General features: G+C 41.9%; 1 protein-coding gene across 3 annotated transcripts in view; it reads left to right on the forward strand.

Annotated features, from left to right (window-relative positions):
- Positions 1 to 629: 629 nt before the first annotated feature.
- Positions 630 to 19390, forward strand: part of mllt10 (MLLT10 histone lysine methyltransferase DOT1L cofactor) — a gene marked incomplete at its 3' end in the record, with an annotated part of 66661 nt that continues 47900 nt past the window's right edge. For 2 of the 3 annotated variants that reach the window (XM_029696480.1, XM_029696501.1), the window contains 2 exon segments: positions 630 to 650; positions 17537 to 17699. In XM_029696480.1, the coding sequence (XP_029552340.1) occupies positions 633 to 650; positions 17537 to 17699 (181 nt within the window). 3 annotated transcript variants of the gene reach the window in all.

Below are 19390 nucleotides of genomic sequence, written 5' to 3' on the forward strand. Positions count from 1 at the left end.
GTCTGGACCTGGGACTCAGGAACCTTCCTGTCTCTCCTCTTAGTGAAATAACTCCCCTGGGTGACAGGCGAGCTGAACCTGTGTGTGTGTGTGTCCTGCTTGGCCTCCCTGGCTGTAAAGTCATATTTCGGTTGTTTCTTCGGAATGTCATAGTCCACCTGGCTGGTTTCAAACTGGCCCACCGGTTTAGATGGTTGCTGCTGGTGGCTGTAGTGGAAGGTAGGCTGCAGGAGCAAAGGTGCGTTAGTGTGCGATATAGTTCTACTGTTGGATAGAGTCCTAGAGTTCGACTGATTTCTAGTGGTGGAGAGAGACTGAGCATTAGGCAGAGTTCTAGTGGTGATATTTTTGGTGGTGTTGAGAGAGGGGAACCGGGCCCTCCTGAAGCGGATAGACTGGACAGACACTTGGCTGGACACAGAGCTGCTGTCAGACTGAGATGAACTCTCCTCATCAGAACTGACCTCAGAGCTCTCCAATGGGCTCTCCTCTTCATCCTCCTCATCAGAGGTCCCAGAGTTGCTGCTGGTCGATAAACTGGAGCCGAAGTCGGAGTCGTTGTTGAGCCGCTCTGAGTAGCAACTGGACTCCGTGTCACTGCTGTAACTCTCCGGGAACCCCGCCACATGTTGATGCGGCTGACGATGATGGTGAGCGTGGTGGTCGAGGTAAAACTCGTGTCCAATGTCAGAATGGCTCAGAGTTGTCCGGTTGTGGTTGTAGTGTGTGTTGGGCTTTCTGCAGCACTTGGGCTGCACGAGGAGCACCGGGTGGTGTGTGTGAGAATAAGTGTGTGAGTGTGTGTGTCTGCTCCTGCTCCATGACTGCCTCGCGCCGCTGCTGCCCATATCCCTGCCGCCGCCCCCCTCGCGCCTCCTCTTCCTTTTGTGAAGTAGGTCGCCGGTTGCAGAGAGCCTGGACTGAGCAGCAATGGCGGACTGAAACAACACTGGTTGCCGGCTCACCACACTCCGGAAAAACGAGTGTCCCTGGCTAAACGCGACGCAATTGCTCGGTATTTGAGCGGTTTCATAGTTTTTAAAGGGTTTACATGATGATTTGGTGACAGAGGAGTAATCCCGACCAAGGGATTTATTGTAAATTTGAGGTAGATTGGAGTCGGGGTGCAAGGTTGGTTGTTCTCTCCTGCCGGCTTTGTTTTTGAGGGACAGAGTCTGTGGAACGCTGTGCAAACTTAACCAAACTTTCTCCCTCCATAACCCGGCAGGGTGCGTGTCTGCGTTGAGCTTGCCTTCGCCCACACCCTCCGGTAAACTGGCCTTCTTTGCTTTTCTTTTGTTGGATTTTAACACGCGCTCCGTTTTGCAGGAGAAATAAAGCGCCTCTACGTCCTCTCGTGATATCAGAGTACATTTAGCCGCGTGGAAAGCAATAGAATTGATTGCTTTGAGCTTTCTTAACTCCTCCAAATCACAGTGGTGTTTTTTAACGTTCAGGTGATCCATGCGTTTGTGCACGGTGGTTCGGGGAATATTTTTCAGCAGGTCGGTGAAGACCTGGGAGAGGGCGAACATTTGTTTTCCTTTTATCAGCAGGTATCCCAGTCTCACTCCCTGCATTTTCTCAAACCCAAACTTCAGGTCTCCCATGTTGCTTTTCACTCTCTACTGTAATAATCTCAGCATTTAACTCGGTCAGTTGTACTCATGCAGCCACGAAAATAAAGGAATAAACTCCCTGTTTTGAGCTCAAGGCATTCTGACGCGCCGGCCGCTGCTGATGCGTCCTAGTAGCCTACCTCCACGCTGCGTCATGAACAGGCAAACTTTGAGATGCTGAGTTAAATGGAGTGGTATCGGATGGGTTCACAGCATCAGTCCCCGGGTGCTGCCCCGGACCAGGCATGGTGGAGGAACGCGAGGGATTAACGCCAGGCCGGCTGCTGGCTGTCTGCTATCCCCTGTCTCTCCTCCTCTCCGGCTCACTCCCTCTGACCGGCAGCACGACAGGAAGGTGTATACCACTGCCACAACCAGAGGATAAAAAAGAGAGAGGGGTAGGGAGAGAGCTACACAGAGAGAGGGAGGGAGAGAGAGAGAGAGGGGGTGGGAGGGATGGAAGGAGAGAGAGAGAATAAGAGCCAAAATGCAGCTGCTCTCCTGGATTCGGGGTTAGCCACAAATAAAATGACAGAGGGGAAGTGCACGAGCCCGGAGACACCTTCATCAATTAATGCCCTCAGACTCGAAGCTTATTGGACGCCGCTGACAGGTGACGCAATAAAAATGGATATTCCACCCCATGACACCCCCCTCTCAACCCCCCCGGTTGATTACCATACTATTGTACCTCCACCTCCGTTTGTTAAGCATGCTAAATAATGCCGCTATGACAAGTTCATATTTCAATATTGTTTTTTAACAGACGAAGTGGTATAGCTGAAGTTGCTGAAACGCTCAAGTCGTCTTCTATATCCTGCTAGTAGGCCTAAATACGTTATGCCTATATCGCTGTCAGTCAAACAACGTGGGATTATTGAGAGCACAAATATAATTTCAAAGAAATATAGGCCAATAGATGGCATATAATTCCCATGGTTGAATTCAGACATGTTTGAATTCAGACGTCTGTCAATCTGTCTAACCCCCTTGCTAATTCTATTGTGAAGGTTTGTTGTAACCTTCTTTCAAATGGACTCAGACAAAGAGATTTACATTTTTCACCTGAGTAGAACGCTGTTTGAACTCCCAAATTTAGAGTTATGTCGGGGTACTCGAGGAAATTATTCTTAAGCATGAGCTTTTTTAGTCATTTCGTGAATTTCAAGGGTGAAAGGAGATCTCATTCTAAGAACGATTTAGCCAAACCTTTACGCATAGCGACACATATATGCATGTGTGGCTTATTATTTCAGAATGAATACAAACATAGGCCTACATACACCATTTTGTCAGATTTGATTGTTACATTTGATTAGTTTTCGAAACCATTCTACATTTTGCTGAATGCATTTAGGTTGCAAACTTGGTGAATGGTCAGTGTGTGTGTCTGTGTGCCCTCCTCTTACATTTTGTATTTATTAAGGATCCCCATAGCATGGGTGTGCGTATGCGTGTGTGTATCTCTTCACAGTCCGCGTTGTTCCATAAGCTGTATTTGTATCTTTTCAGGCTTGGAGAGACATTGGGTCAGCGTGCATTGACGTTCACCCCAGTATTAATGGTCAGTCTTTCTCGCGCTCCTATTCTAAACCGATAGATATGCTATTTCTATCCCAGCCACCGAGTCTGCTGTTCCCTGGTCCACCACGATAAAAACATGAACAACGTGACAGACGATTAGCCGGGGAAAAGCTCTTGCTTTCACTTGCTGTAAAAGTGCACGCTCAGAGTTGCTTTTCCCCAAGGCCTCTTCTGCAAACGTGATAATAATTAATATCAGGTTTTATTATAGGCCTATTGAACATAGGCATATCAGTATGCATTTTGGTAAAACACACACACACACACACACACAAGGCTCTATCATGCACATGTTGATAATGGGTTGATATTCTGAGAGCAGAGCGGGGTGAAGCTGAGAGGAGAAATGTCACACTGTGCCATATCATCACTCAACTGCGCCCTGCTCCTAATGTAAAGAGGCCTGTAATGGGTTGTTAATTGTTGCTGTTGTTGTTGTTGGTGTGTGTTCGTGTGAGACAACAAGCATGCATAGGAGATATATATGATCATTAATGATGACGGTTTAATCTGTACAAGTATATTTCCCTTAGTTTTGTCGCTAATTTTGGTAAATGTACGGTATAGGCCTATGCTTCGCTGCCGAGCTGCAGCTCTCACGGAGCACGCAGATGATCTGGAGAAATGACCGGTGATGGCGCTATACGGACTCGTTGAATTGTGAAATTAGCGAAAAGAGAACGTGCAAATCATGGGAAATGTTTCTGAGGCACATAGTCGCGGGTTAGAATAGCCATAGTGAGGCATAACATTGGTATAGGCTATATAATCTGTGTCTATAAATACTTCACCAATACTAAACCAATACTCCCGAGTGGCGCAGCGGTCTAAGTAACTGCATCTCAGTGCAAGAGGCGTCACTACAGTCCCTGTTTCGAATCCAGGCTGTATCACCTCCGGCCGTGATTGGGAGTCCCATAGGGCGGCGCACAATTGTCCCAGAGTCGTCCGGATTTGGCCGGGGTAAGCCGTCATTGTAAATGAGAATGTGTTCTTAACTGACTTGCCTAGTTAGATAAAGGTTACAATTTTTAAATGTAAAGTTGCAGAGGATTGTGGTGAGGGGAGGAGGTAAGAAAAGGGGCGAGGGGGCGTGAGAGAGAGGGGAGAACTTTGGAATTCTACATCCTGTCCTTGCAGTTTAATTCCATAACAATATAAAGAACGCATTGTTGGTTGGTGCTTTTCCACTAAGGAGCTCCAATGTACTTCGGTTATTTGTGAAAAGTAGGCTATATTGGGTAGTGTTTTCTTTGTTTATTTATTTAGCCTATTTGTTTGTTATTGTTATATAGGCTATACTGTCAACGAAGTGGTTGTTGTAATTGTGATGATTTACCCTATTCAATGGATGACTCAGTCATATTACCGATATAAGAACTCCAGTCTCACCTCCACAGAAACTCATTTTTTGTACTACTCTGCTTCAGTCCTACACAGCCGGTTCTATGGGCCATATATTATCAAGTCTTTAGGCGCTTCTAAACCACTATTGCACATTCATTTACGTGTGTTTACTTAGCAGCCTGTGATCCAGGGCCAGGTACAAGTGGAAGCACATCCCGGCCTGTAGCTCCCTGCTGAGATCGAGGGCTGAGCGGTGTCAACAGGCCGCAGAGTCGGGAGACCAAATGGCCTGATATTATTATCGATGCTGAACTGTACGCACCGTCATTAAGAGGTTTTCGGTTCCACCTGAATTGTGTGTGTAGCGTATATACGTGGTAAGTAGCCTATATGTACTAAGCAGGCAAGGAGGAAGGCACAATATGCATGAGATACTTGGTCTTTCACCTCGCTGCTAGTGTGTGTGTGTGTGTGTGTGGGGGGGGGGGGGGCAACTTTAATCCAACCCAGCCCACATCATGACTTTTCCCAATTGTACCATCTTCAGTGAACCGAGTTATCATGCATAAAGTATTCTATAGCTTTTGAGGTGTGTGTGTGGATAATTGTTTTGCCTTCGGATGGACAAAGGAGAAGGGTCCTCTGTTAGCTGAGCTCCACCCTGAGGCATGATCCGTGGGGATTACGGCTCGACCTCTCCAGCTCTGCCCGGCCACAGAGAGCCAAAGATAGCCGGGCTGGAGAATGTTTGGTTGGACGTTCTATGCATTTACCCGCGCTATGGCTACGCTGCAGATAAAACATATGGTTTGATCTCGCCTTGCAGATATAAAAACGTTCATAGTTTCATCAATACTTTATACAGATGTCATCACTGTTCTGTTCGGAACATTGTCTGAAGTCACTCGGCCTGAAGAAGTTAGCAGACAGACCGAAATATAAGGCCTGTCTGTTGTCGGGTTGAGGGAATGTCGCCATAGCAAATCACGGAGTTTACAGGCAAACAGAATAAATCTAGTCTGATTGGACACTGGACGTTTTTAGCCCTTATAACACAAATGTTTGCTGTCATAGGTTAACGATCCTGTTATGAATAAAACAATAATAAAGTAAAGTGACACGTTCACAGGGTCAGGGGGAATCATGTATAGGGCTATCAAAAAGTATGCAGAAATTGACACGATGATTTGTAGGCCCCTACTCATCGATCCATTCTCCAAGAATTTCTTAAATTGACTTGAATATACATTTATGGACGTTCCCTGAATTAATCAATGACGCGTCGTCTTGCAACAGATATTTAAATGATGTGATGATGCAGAAAAGACGCATGTGCCCCATCCGATCAACCCAAAGAGCAATTCAAAAATGTGACAGACTGATTTTTTGTATTTAACCCGTTACCAAACCTATAGTCTACAACCCATAGCCTAATTTCACTGATATTGTAGGCTAAAGACCCTCGAATCATTATTGTGTTTAACAAGGTAAATTAGGCCTACTGTGAATTTCATTTGTGTAATTTTAGGGTATGGGAAAGCCTACAGCGCATCTTTTTTATACAGGCCAACATTTTATACAGCCTTAAAGAATGAATCAAAATACAAAAAAAATATTATTTTATTTGAAACACAAAAATGTATATTGAGTATTTGTTCATGGTCCGTGCTTTTCCCCTGTGCTCTTTATGAACCACCCTATTGCAGCTCGGTATTTTCTTGCTCTGGATAGCGTTTGAAGTTTAAAAGTTCGAAATTTTCTAACCACGCATTTGTTTACCCATTACACGTTGTTTGCTTATATAGGCTAAAAGTTTGGGCTGCTCTTTCGTTTTGTGTTGCAGTTCTGTAGCCTATTTAACATCGATATTCCCATCAGCTGCTACAGGCTATTCAGAAGTTGTGGTTACTGTTGCTGCGTTTCTCCGGCCCATTGTGAGAGGAGCCCCCTCGGTCCCTCTCTTCTCTCCCTCTGAGCTCAGCCGGTCAGGCCGGTGGACTGCAGATGACTCACGCCCCAGAGCGGCACATCAGCGAGCTGCATGGAAGCTCGATAATACCGGGGAATACCGCGACCAGAGACCCGACTGTCAGACTAGCCTCCTGCCTTTCCCGGGGCGCACATTCATCACTCGGGCGGATAGATATGTTTGTTGTAATGTGCACGTGTGCTTTTGGCGAAGACATGGTTGCGCAAATGGAGGAGATTGGCGGATTAGAGCGAGTGGAAGGTAAGAGGACAAACACACACACTTAGTCATTCACACACACATGCGCACGCACTCACACACGTCCGCGCTTTTCTCGGAAAACGATGCAGAACAAAGAACAAAGAACAAGAGTAATGTTTCCCTCTCGTTTACACTTCTAAAGCCTTTTCTTGGCCTTTATAGCCTGCAGGATGTGGTTGCACGCAGGTATAGTCTATTTGAGAGACTTGTGAAGTGAATACGAAGAAAAAAATACAGGCCTATGGGCCGAACAGCCAGTAGAATATTTGAGGATTAAACTACATAAATCGGCCTCCCATTACGAACGTATATGCAGTTCTTTTAACAAAATATGCCCACGTGGAAATGTTGAGGCACACGACTTTAAAACCTGTGGTGTAGCTATTATATTAGGTGTATGTGAGTGCGCATGTTTCCCATGTGGGAAAACCACACCACAAAACGGCTATCTGTCAACCGTGAATAAATAGCTGAATAACTCCCGTTCGTGTTTCGGTTGATTTCTTAAAAAGCAATGCTGGTAGAAAGAAAACCCGTTGCTCTGAAAGTGCTTCACTCTACCCAAACTCTGAAATCCCAAAACCTTAACCCTTGAAACCAACTTGCTTCTCTAACAGCCAACTCATAGTGTGTATTTTATTAAACATGTCCCTTTCCCCACCCTGCCCCAAGTCATTTGTTTTGCATTGAGTTTTATGGATACACTTGGTCGAGGCACTTGTAGATAGGCTTTTTACGGCACAAATTCACTAGCCATGCCAAAACAAATAAATTCTCTGGGTCGGATCCCCCCTAAGAATGCGATTTTACATGCAATCTGAGCCCGAAGTGTGAGCGTGTTGTGGCGGGGGGGGCACCAGAGAGGAGAGGATGTAGGCCTATGTCCAATAGGTATGCAGGCTTTTGCCACAGTAGTGTCTGACGCATCACCACTGCTCCAGTAGATGTGGAGAACGTGATTTATTGTCAGATCTAAGCACAAGACCCATTTCCTTGACCTTTCGTGAATGCCACACGTTTTGGACGGAGGCTTATTTCACACACACACACAAAATGATTTTTCGTGTATATTACACATAATTTCGCGTGCATGTCATGCATTTGACTTTCTCATGTTTTTAGGGGAAGCTCAACAATGAGCTTGCAACTTAGTCTTTACTTCAAAGACCAATTAATTTACCACTATACAATCTCTACCAGCTTAATAGCCCCGTCATGCTATTATAGGCAGCTTTTATTTAAATCAATAATTTAATTGATGTGAAATGTAATTTAATATAGGCCTAGTTCTATACAATCATTTAATATAGCCTACATTACAATCAAACATAGTCCATAATCAGTTGGCTACTGTATTTCATTGACAGTGGAGGGGTAACATAGTTTTAATTTCAGCATGATTATTTCATCAACATTTTTTAATAATAATTGTACTATCTGATCTAACATTGATCCTCAATTAAAAACAACAACATTTCAATCAAATAATTGGTGCATCAATTTTTGATGACCAACAATATTCGTGTGCAATAGGCTATTCGTCTGTCAAATTTCAACATTCTTTCAAATCTAAAACATATCACAAATCACAGCACAATAAATGAACACTGTCTATTTTATGAACAGGGATATAGCCTGTAGTCTAGCGATTTGTTACCTATCAACGTACCAATAAATCATTCATAAGGACGCCAATGGGTCTTAGAATTAGGAAATATGCTGTGTGTAGCCTATGGATGGTGTATAGCTCTATTGTGCAACCCATTAACTAATCCTCCAGGCCTGAGGTTGTATAGGGACGTCCCCCTTCCACTCCGACGAGGCTGAGACACACCGAGGCCGGCTGCAGAGTGGCAGGACCGGCCTGGTAGTGTTTATTTTCAAATCAAATTGTGTGTCACATGCGCCGAATACAACAGGTGTAGACCTTACAGTGAAATGTTTACTTACAAGCCCTTAACCTACAATTCAGTTTTAAGAAAAATAAGTGTTAAGAAAGTATCTACTAAATTTAACTGAAGTAAAAAAAAACTGCAATAATAAATAATTAAAGAGCAACAATAAAATAACAGTAACCAGGCAATGTACAGGCAGTACAGAGTCAATGTGCAGGGTACAGGTTAGTCAAAATCATTTACATAATATGTACATATAGGTAGAGGTAAAGTGGCTATGCACAGGTAATAAACAGAGAGTAGCGGCAGCTAAAAATGGGGGAGGGGGGTCAATGTAAATAGTCCTACAATGCAAATAGTCCTACTGTGTCAACTATATGTCAACTATGATTTGGGAAAAAGTATAAAAAAGCTAAATATGGAGATAGCAAGGCTACTTGTTAGCACATTCTGGTAATCCAGATTCATAAATTGAACAGTTGTGGAGGGTGTAAGAGCAAATGCGCCCAATCTCATTCATGGAGTGTTATGGCCCTCCCCCACTGTCCCACGGTCTCCTCTCCCCTCCCTCCGGAAAAGAAAGGAAAATGCAGCTCTCTTCTCTCTTAGGTGCTTCCTTAGCTGAGAGAGAGAGTGAGTGTAATGTTTACTGTTCATTTTATTGTTTATATCACTTTTGTATATTATCTACTTCACTTGCTTTGGCAATGTTAACATACGTTTCCCATGCCAATAAAGCCCCTTTAATTGAATTGAATTGAGAGAGAGAGACAGCATTCCCTACCCCATATAACCCCCTAGTCAAAACTATGACAACATAACAAACAAAAACAGGTCACAACTCCTGCAGCTATGTCGCACGCTGGGTATGTACATAGTCAATGGTAGGCTTCGAGGGGACTCCTATGGTAGGTACACCTATAGCTCATCTCTTGGCAGTAGTACTGTTGACTACTTTATCACTGACGTCAACCCAGAGTCTCTCAGAGCATTCACAGTCATTCCGCTGACACCTCTATCAGATCACAGCAAAATCACAGTCTACTTGAATAGAGCAATACTCAATCATGAGGCATCAAAGCCAAAAGAACTGAGTAATATTAAGAAATGCTATAGATGGAAGGAATGTAGTGTGGAAACCTACCAAAAAACAATTAGGCAACATCACATTCAATCCCTTTTAGACAACTTCCTGGACAAAACATTTGATAGCTTCCCTACCAAATCTAAAAATGTCAAACAGGAAACCGAAGAAAATGAACAACAATGACAAATGGTTTGATGAAGAATGCAAAAACCTAAAAAAGAAATTGAGAAACCTGTCCAACCAAAAACACAGAGACCCAGAAAACCTGAGTCTACACCTTCACTATGGTGAATCACTAAAACAATACAGAAATACACTACAGAAAAAGAAGGAACAGCACATCAGAAATCAGCTCAATATAATTGAATAATCCATAGACTCTAACCACTTCTGGGAAAATTGGAAAACACTAAACAAACAACAACACAAATAATTATCTATCCAAAATTGAGATGTATAGGTAAACCACTTCTCCAATCTTGTTGGCTCAATAACAAAGAACAAACAGCAAAAACATATACATGATCAAATACAAATCTTAGAAAAACTATAAAAGACTACCAGAACCCAATTGCCTTGAATTAACTCCCGGACAAAATAAAAACCCTCTAACCCAAAAAGGCCTGTGGTGTTGATGGTATCCTCAATGAAATTATAAAATATACAGGCAACAAATTCCAATTGGCTATACTAAAACTCTTTAACATCATCCTTAGCTCTGGCATCTTCTCCAATATTCGGAACCAAGGACTGATCACCCCAATCCACAAAAGTGGAGACAAATTTGACCCCATAACTACCGTGAGATATGCGTCAACAGCAACCTTGGGAAAATCCTGTGCATTATCATTAACAGCAGGCTTGTGAAAATAATGTACTGAGCAAATATCAAATTGGCCTTTTACCAATTTATCGTACGCCAGACCACGTATTCACCCTGCACACCCTAATTGACAAACAAACCAAAACAAAGGCAAAGTCTTGTCATGCTTTGTTGAGTTAAAAAAAAAAACTTTGACTCAATTTGGCATGAGGGTCTGCTTTACAAATGGATGGAAAATGGTGTTGAGGGAAAACCGAAGACATTATAAAATCCATGTACACAAACAACAAGTGTGCGGTTAAAATAGGCAAAAAACACACACATTTCTTCCCATAGGGCCGTGGGGTGAGACAGGGATGCAGCTTAAGCCCCACCCTCTTCAACATATATATCAATGAATTGGCGAGGGCAGTGGAACAGTATGCACCATCCGGCCTCACCCTACTAGAATCTGAAGTCAAATGTCTACTGTTTGCTGATGATCTGGTGCTTCTGTCACCAACCAAGGAGGGCCTACAGCATCTCCTAGATATTCTGCCCATATTCTGCCAGACCTGGGCCCTGACTGTAAATCTCAGTAAGACCAAAATAATGGTCTTCCAAAAATGGTCCAGCCGCCAGGACCACAAATGCAAATTACATCTAGACACCGTTGCCCTATAGCACACAAAAAAACTTGGCCTACACATCAGCATCACAGGTAACTTCCACAAAGCTGTGAACGATCTGAGAGACAGGGCAAGAAGGGCCTTTTATGCCATCAAAAGGAACAACAAATTCGACATACCAATTAGGATCTGTCTAAAAATACTTGAATCAGTTATAGAACCCAATGCCTTTATGGTTGTGAGGTCTGGGGTCTGCTCACCAACCAAGAATTCACAAAATAGGACAAACACCAAATTGAGACTCTGCGTGCAGAATTCTACAAAAATATCCTCCGTGTACAACGTAAAACACCAAATAATGCATTCAGAGCAGAATTAGGCCGATACCCGCTAATGATCAAAATCCAGAAAAGAGACGTTAAATTCTACAACTACCTAAAAGGAAGCGATCCCCCAAATCTTCCATAACAAAGCCATCACCTACAGAGAGGTGAACCTGGAGAAGAGTCCCCTAAGCAAGTTGGTCCTGGGGCTCTGTTCACAAACACAACAGATCCCACAGAGCCCCAGGACAGCAACACAATTAGACCGAACCAAATCATGAGAAAACAAAAAGATAATTACTTGACACATTGGAAATAATTAATTTAAAAAACAGAGCAAACTAGAATGCTATTTGGCCCTAAACAGAGAGTACACAGTGGCAGAATACCTGACCACTGTGACTGACCCAAACTTAAGGAAAGCTTTGACTATGTACAGACTCAGTGAGCATAGCCTTGCTATTGAGAAAGGCTGCCGTAGGCAGACCTGGCTCTCAAGAGAAGACAGGCTATGTGCACACTGCCCACAAAATGAGGTGGAAACTGAGCTGCACTTCCTAACCTCCTACCAAATGTATGACCATATTAGAGACACATATTTCCGTCAGATTACACAGATCCACAAAGAATTCGAAAACAAACCCGATTTTGATAAACTTCCATATCTACTGGGTGAAATACCACAGTGTGCCATCACAGCAGCAATATTTGTGACCTGTTGACACAAGAAAAGGGCAACCAGTGAAGAACAAACACCATTGTAAATACAACCCATATTAATGTTTATTTATTTTCCCTTTTGTACTTTAACCATTTGCACATCGTTACAACACTTTATATATACATACTATTACATTTATAATGTCTTGATTCTTTTGAAACTTCTGTGAGTGTAATGTTTACTGTTCATTTTAATTGTTTATTTCACTTTTGTATATTATCTACTTCACTTGCTTTGGCAATGTTAACATCTGTTTCCCATTCCAATAAAGCCCCATGAATTGAATTGAATTGAATTGAGAGAGACAGAGAGAGAAAGAGAGAGAGGGAGATAGATGGTCATCGCAATGCATATTGTAGTAAGCATTTCACTGTTAGTCTACACCTATTGTATAGGAAGCATGTGACAAACAACATTTGATTTGATATTGGTTTGATCACCAAGCAGAGGCTAACTAAAAGCTGGCTAACATGTGCCTTCCAGGAGTATCAACATGCCATATATCTCAGACTACACAGGGCTGTGAAGACTCTCTGGCCCAGCTCGCTAATTACTCATTACATACCGTGTAATTATACGTTTGGCTTATTGTTAGAACCAACAGACAGATGACTGAATGAGGCACTGAAGCCATGCCATGCGTCAGCTCATCCTCAGGTCCGGGCGCTATAGAACTAGAACTTTGAGTTGGTATGTCTGTGTGTGTGTGTGTGTGTGTGTGTGTGTGTGTGTGTGTGTGTGTGTGTGTGTGTGTGTGTGTGTGTGTGTGTGTGTGTGTGTGTGTGTGTGTGCGTGTGTCGTTGAATAATTATTGTGTTGTTTAATTATTAAAAAAACGAGTGCAGACAGTATAAAACCATTTTGATAAATCATATATTTGTCAACAAGCTACTCATAATGAACAACAGCCACCTATGGAGGCGAGGCGAACAATAATGCAAACAATAGATCAAAAGAGAAGGTACTCGAGTAAAAAAGAAAATTATGCATTTATAAAAAGCTTTGTTATTAGTTGACCATACGTTTTCCACTTATCTCTGTCAGGAAAGCCATACGCCACAGCTTCATATGATGTTAGATATTGCAGCCTAACAATCGATACACATAAATAAGATCCAATTTATTCAGTGGCCTTTTTTTGTTAACGAACAAGGTTGTGTGTGTGTGTGTGTGTGTGTGTGTGTGTGTGTGTGTGTGTGTGTGTGTGTGTGTGTGTGTGTGTGTGTGTGTGTGTGAGGGAAGGAAGAGTTTATCATTACCCCTCCATCCATGATCTGAACATCAATTATTAACGGTGTTGATCGAACGTCAATGTTCATCATACACAACAAGGCCGATTTGGCTGTCTGAATTCGGTTTGATGAAGGCTGGTCTTAACCAATCTTTTACACCTATAGTTTCTCACCCCCCCAACCTGGTTTACCCTCCACGTTATCTGGTTCAGTCTCCCCATACACCCGATGTCCCATTCACAGTTTTGTTCTAGTTCTGAACTAGAGAGGATTTCCGACATGAACAGTCAAGTGTGAAAGATTTAAAATGTTGCCTGCATGGGAAATAATTGTAAGACATTTAACATACGACAGAAGGTAAAATAAATAGGCTAATTATTTGGTCGAAATCTAGACAAAAATATATTTATGTTGGCTGTTATATATTTTATATTAATTTTCATAATTATGGAGGTAGCCTATGCGATGTATTTTATTTTTTAGAGTTCAGAGATTACACAATTTGTTTTGAAAACCTGTTCCTTCGTATTCCACCATTATGCCTTCTTTATATGGGTCTTTACTCTGCAGTTTTCCCACTTAATCCCCATGGCCCTTAGGCCTCCAGGCTGCATGCAAGACAACCCCCATCACCATGAGTGTCGTATGGAACAGGACAGTCATGCAGTGTCATGTTGGTTTAATGTAGCCTATGGTCTCTGCCCGTGTTAATAAGCAGTCTCTCGACTGAACAGGGGACTGACTGCCAGATACCGTTGGCCATCATTTGTCTGAAGTAGTAGCCAACAAAGTGGAAGGGGCTGAGGAAGCCATATTTAATACAATAATTCATAGATGGTAGATGGTGTTTTCAAAATATCTTTAGTGGGATGGTATGCACATTCATAAAAACACCCAGCTGCTGGACTACAGGGTAAACTGAGGAAGACCCAGTTTGGCTTCGAAACGCTGCCCAACCGATTAAAATAAACGTTGAAAGTTGCCTACCAGACATTTATTATTTACTCATTTCACAATTTCATTCACACAACATTGAACATTTCTTAGTCTTTTAACCATTTGCCCAATCATTGAGCATAGGCCTATAGACGTAGCCAACAGTTAATGGAACGTGACAAGCGATTCAAAAGGGTTGTGTAGAGACAAAGACAATACATATATAATGATATGGTTTACTAAATTCGGTTAAAAAAACATATAGGCCAAGTGTAAAAAAAGAGAAGAACATTCTTTTTTTAATGCATTGTTTTGGAAATGTCAATGGGGTAAATTCGTTTTTAGTTTTTCTCATTTTAAAAGGGTTGCATTTCACAGGGGCAGAAGTTTGGAGTCAGCAGAACTGTTTCTGCTATGTTACCGAGACCCTGACAAATACAATACATCATAAATAATATTCTAAACATGTGCAAAACTTTACCTTGAAACATCTGAGAGCAAATCCAAGATATCAACCACAATAGTTTTTCAGCCTTTGGATGAATTTGGATCCGAGTCATGAGAAGCATGGCACTGCATGACAGAAAACATGTTTGGGAAAGTTGGTCAGATGTAGAAATGTCTGTCTTTCACAGTTACAGTGTACTACATCAGTGGAGATACAAATCTGTCAGGTCAGAGTGAAACATGAAGCTCACCCCCATGTCTCAAGCACTAATCACAACAAACAATAACAAGTCACATGAGGTTTTACATGGTAAAATGGGATGTTGATACAAGACATTACAGTTCAGTAGGCTATTTTATCAAATACATTTTAAAATACTTGTAAAAAATTATAGCCTACTTCCAAGTTTGGAATTTAAAATATTGAGGATATTCACGTTTTAATTAAAAATAGGCTACTGAAGTTCTTGAACTGTATATAGGCTCATGACCAAAAGTAACTGCGATGTTGTGTCATGTATTAGCCGATATGCCTAAGAAATTACAAATCTTAATTTAATGTGTGCATGCAAGGTCTGGATAAGAGCGTCTGCTAAATGACTTAAATGTAAATGTAAATGCAAGGTTAGCCTACTATTTTGTGCAAAATAACATATAGGCCAATAACAAACATAGACCTAATAACAGAATAGGCATATGTTTGTTATAGGCCTATATGTTATATGTATTGGCTATATTATAGTTTTCTACAAAACAACATATATATTTGACACTGACCCCCGTGTCAGCAGTGTGCGTCGTTAAAATTAAGCCAATAGATAACCTCGCTATATAGTTTCCATTAGTAAACCTGTTATAGAGGCACTGAATTGTAATAGGAAGCAGCGCAGAAGTAATTTCCTCTCGCCAATGCATGAACCCTCTTCTCTCTGAGCACGAAGAGAGCACATGTACGGGAAGACTTAGACTTAATCAAGTGCAAGTTGTAAAAATAATTTGCTATTTCAGTGTTTCAGTAGCCTCCAACCCTCCGACAGCTGCCCCCCTCGCCTTCCTTTGTTCTCGCCAACTCTAATAGGTTTTCCCCTGCCACACACAATTCACTTTTTTTCCTTTTTCTCCCCTCTTCCCCTTTTCCCCGTTTTGTGCGGAGCCCAGTGTGGACTGGAGCATTTGAGCAATTTGAAATTAAAGCCAACAATAGGAGCCCACTCCCGGGGACCTCTCGCTCTCCATATTACACGGAAGACGCTCGTGTGCTCTCCCGCATTATTGGCAAGTCATTACGTTTCTCTGGAAACCAAACCGGGAGGGAGCGGGAGACTTCTGAGGGCTCGCGGACGGTGATGCAAGCAGAATATATCCATGCACAGTGCAGTTTCTCTGATTGATTCAACCAAGATTATGTCATTACAACGTTTAAAACAAAAGTGTAATGCAATTTTGTTTAAAAAGTGTGCTTTTGCATTTCATATGTGTAAAGTGGAAGTAATTTATTGAGTTGAACAATTAATAAAAAAATAAACAAAATATTTGCTCATAATTTGACTATTGAGTCTTCCAAGAGTTAAAGACAAAAATACACATGTAAACATATTATTTCAGCTCCATTCATGGTTTATGTAGGCCTTCCATGTTTTTCTCTAATTTAAGAATCAAGCAGTAATGTTTGAGAGCAGATTTGACTGTATACAATTACCCCACTCATTCTAACCCCAGAGTAATTCCACATACATTTCTCCCTCACTGTGCCTACTCCTTAATCCATTTGCAACACACACACACACACACACACACACACACACACACACACACACACACACACACACACGATGATATGTAGGCCTAATTGGAAAGGCAATGACAGTGACACAAACAAACACTTATATGTTTTATTCAGGCATAATGTAAAGGCAGTGGGCAGACTGTCAGATGTGTATAGGCTAATAGTGTTTGCAACCAACAAAAAACCTGGACCATGCATGCATCATGCAATTCACCATGAAACGTTCATATGCAAATAGAAGTTGACCTACAGTGTCTTAGTGCTCAATGAATGACATTATATTCTTTAAGAGCAAAAGTATGTCTAGGTTTTCTAAACATGGTTTTAAACTATAGGCCTTGGCTACATCTTTATGCTATTTACAACATCTTCAATGACAACAATAGCCTTCAAACAATGGAAACATCGTCATACGTGTTTTTGTTATGATAAGGTATGCATAATGCATATTTTTAAATACCTCATGTTGGTATTTGGTGGATACAATGCTGCCAATCGCAATTCACCATTTGTAAAAAACCACGCATGGCAGTAGCTAGTGTTACAAAAGTTTCCAAAGCAAACACATTCGTTTTAAAAGGCCATGTGGAGTCAAAATGGCGCCACGCAAACTGGCAACACTCTTTGAGCCAATCACATCCATCCTTTCTGCGCTGTCACTGGCCATTCGTGATTACGCACTTCCTCTTCCCGACCGGCAGCTTCTTCTCGCTCGCGCCGTGTGTAAAGCCTTCGCTGAAGTGGAAAAAATACGGTGTCGAAACGGATTGTAAACACGACTAAAACATGACATTTCGGCCAAGTGAGACCAAAAGCGTTGTCACAGTGGGTAGATGAGGATCTTCTGCAACGGTTTAGGCTCATCTTTGTTGTATTCGCATGTTCACTTTCTCCGTAGATGGTCTCCGGCGAGCTGTGCCTGGCAGCGGACAACGACTTTTTGGCAAATAATATGAAGGAGATGATTGGAGGTTGCTGCGTGTGCTCAGACGAGAGAGGCTGGGCAGAAAACCCTCTCGTCTACTGTGACGGTCACGGCTGCAATGTTGCAGTTCATCAAGGTAAACACCGAATAAATTCAAATGCATGTAACATGAAATTTGCTTGACTAACATCCGATAACTAACGTTAGCGAGCTAGCTAGCAACTAGCTAAGGCTAGCTATCGCGGTTGATCGTCTGCCATGAAGCTGGCTAGCTATCAATGTTAGCTGGGGTGTATTCATTACGTTGATTCTGTTGCAAAAAATGCTCAAAAATGGAAGCTAACGAAACGAAACGGGAAGTGATCTACCTGCGTTTGTCCAGTAGGAATGTTCGTTTTCTATGTTTGCTTCCGTTTGGTTTTTAAACGGTGAACGGTTTCCATAATGAATACTCCCCTTCTCTAGCTAGTTTTGCTATTAGCTAGCTTGCGAACTATTCAGCTAGCCAACAGCCAAGGTTATATTGTTAGTTAGCTAACGTTAGTTCTATTCAATCGACAGTTGTGCGCGCGTATAGTGTGGTAATGTTTATCATTGGGTAAGATAAAGTAGCTAACATGTTATTTAATTTCTACGAGTTGTATAGCCAAAGAAAACATTACAGCATATCTTGACAACTACAGACATTCGTTACTTTAGCCAACCATACCTACGCTACCTAACTAGCCTTCCTGTCTAGTAGGTATGGAGTTGGCTAAAGTAACTAACATTTCTGCAGTTGTCAACATCGTTTGTAATGTTATCCTGGCTATACAATTTGTAGAATTTAGCAAACATGTGTGCTACAAGGTCTTACCCAATGATACACATTACCACACTATATCCGTGTGGATACTAAATCATATTTGCCCAATATATTGCGAGATAAGTTTTGTAAACAATAGTGCCACGCGGTTAGGGAACTAGCTAAGTTGTTATACAGAAGGAACCAGGCTGTGTAGCTAACTTAAGATTGTCTGCAACACACTAAACCCAAACAAAACAGATGTTTTCACAGATCCAAACAACAATGTCAATGGTACTCAGATTCTGTTGACAAAGTCACAATCAGAGCTAGGCTGACTGACTCTGGTATCCAGTCAGTACTGGTGATTTTGGCTTTGTGAGAGAAACTCGGGATCATTGTCATGTTTCTTAGTTGTCATAATTCTGGTGGATTGAACATCTGGCCTCATACCCAAACAACTAAACACACCTATTTGTACATGCTTTAGACCTTGTTATTAAATACACACCCACCCATACGTTTTCTAATGTTAATTAATTGGGTCAAAATTATTTACATTTTTAATTTAACCATTTTTTAACTAGGCAAGTCAGTTAAGAACAAATTCTTATTTACAATGACAGCCAAACCTGGACGATGCTGGGCCAATTGTGCGCCGCCCTATGGGTCTCCCAATCACGGCCGGATGTGATACAGCCTGGATTAGAACCATGGACTGTAGTGACGCCTCTTGCAATGAAATACAGTGCATTACACCGCTGTGCCACTCGGGAGTCTAAATGTAATATGTAGCTAACCAACACATTGTGACACTGTTGTACCAATCACTGACCCCTCTGTCTACAACAATAGACAACGTTACCCTTTTTATTATCAGTGGATTATTTCTCTTGATTAGAGGTGTCCCCGACAAAAAAAATCTTGGTCGACCTGAGAGTGGTCCTGTTCTTTCGACCAATCGATTGGTTAAAATGTTTTAACTTATGTTTCCATATATAGACACACACCCTATGTGTTTGAATAAAATAAACTACATATGC

The sequence above is a fragment of the Salmo trutta genome, chromosome 2 (assembly GCF_901001165.1).
Source record: "Salmo trutta chromosome 2, fSalTru1.1, whole genome shotgun sequence".
Classification (NCBI taxonomy): Eukaryota; Metazoa; Chordata; class Actinopteri; order Salmoniformes; family Salmonidae; genus Salmo; species Salmo trutta.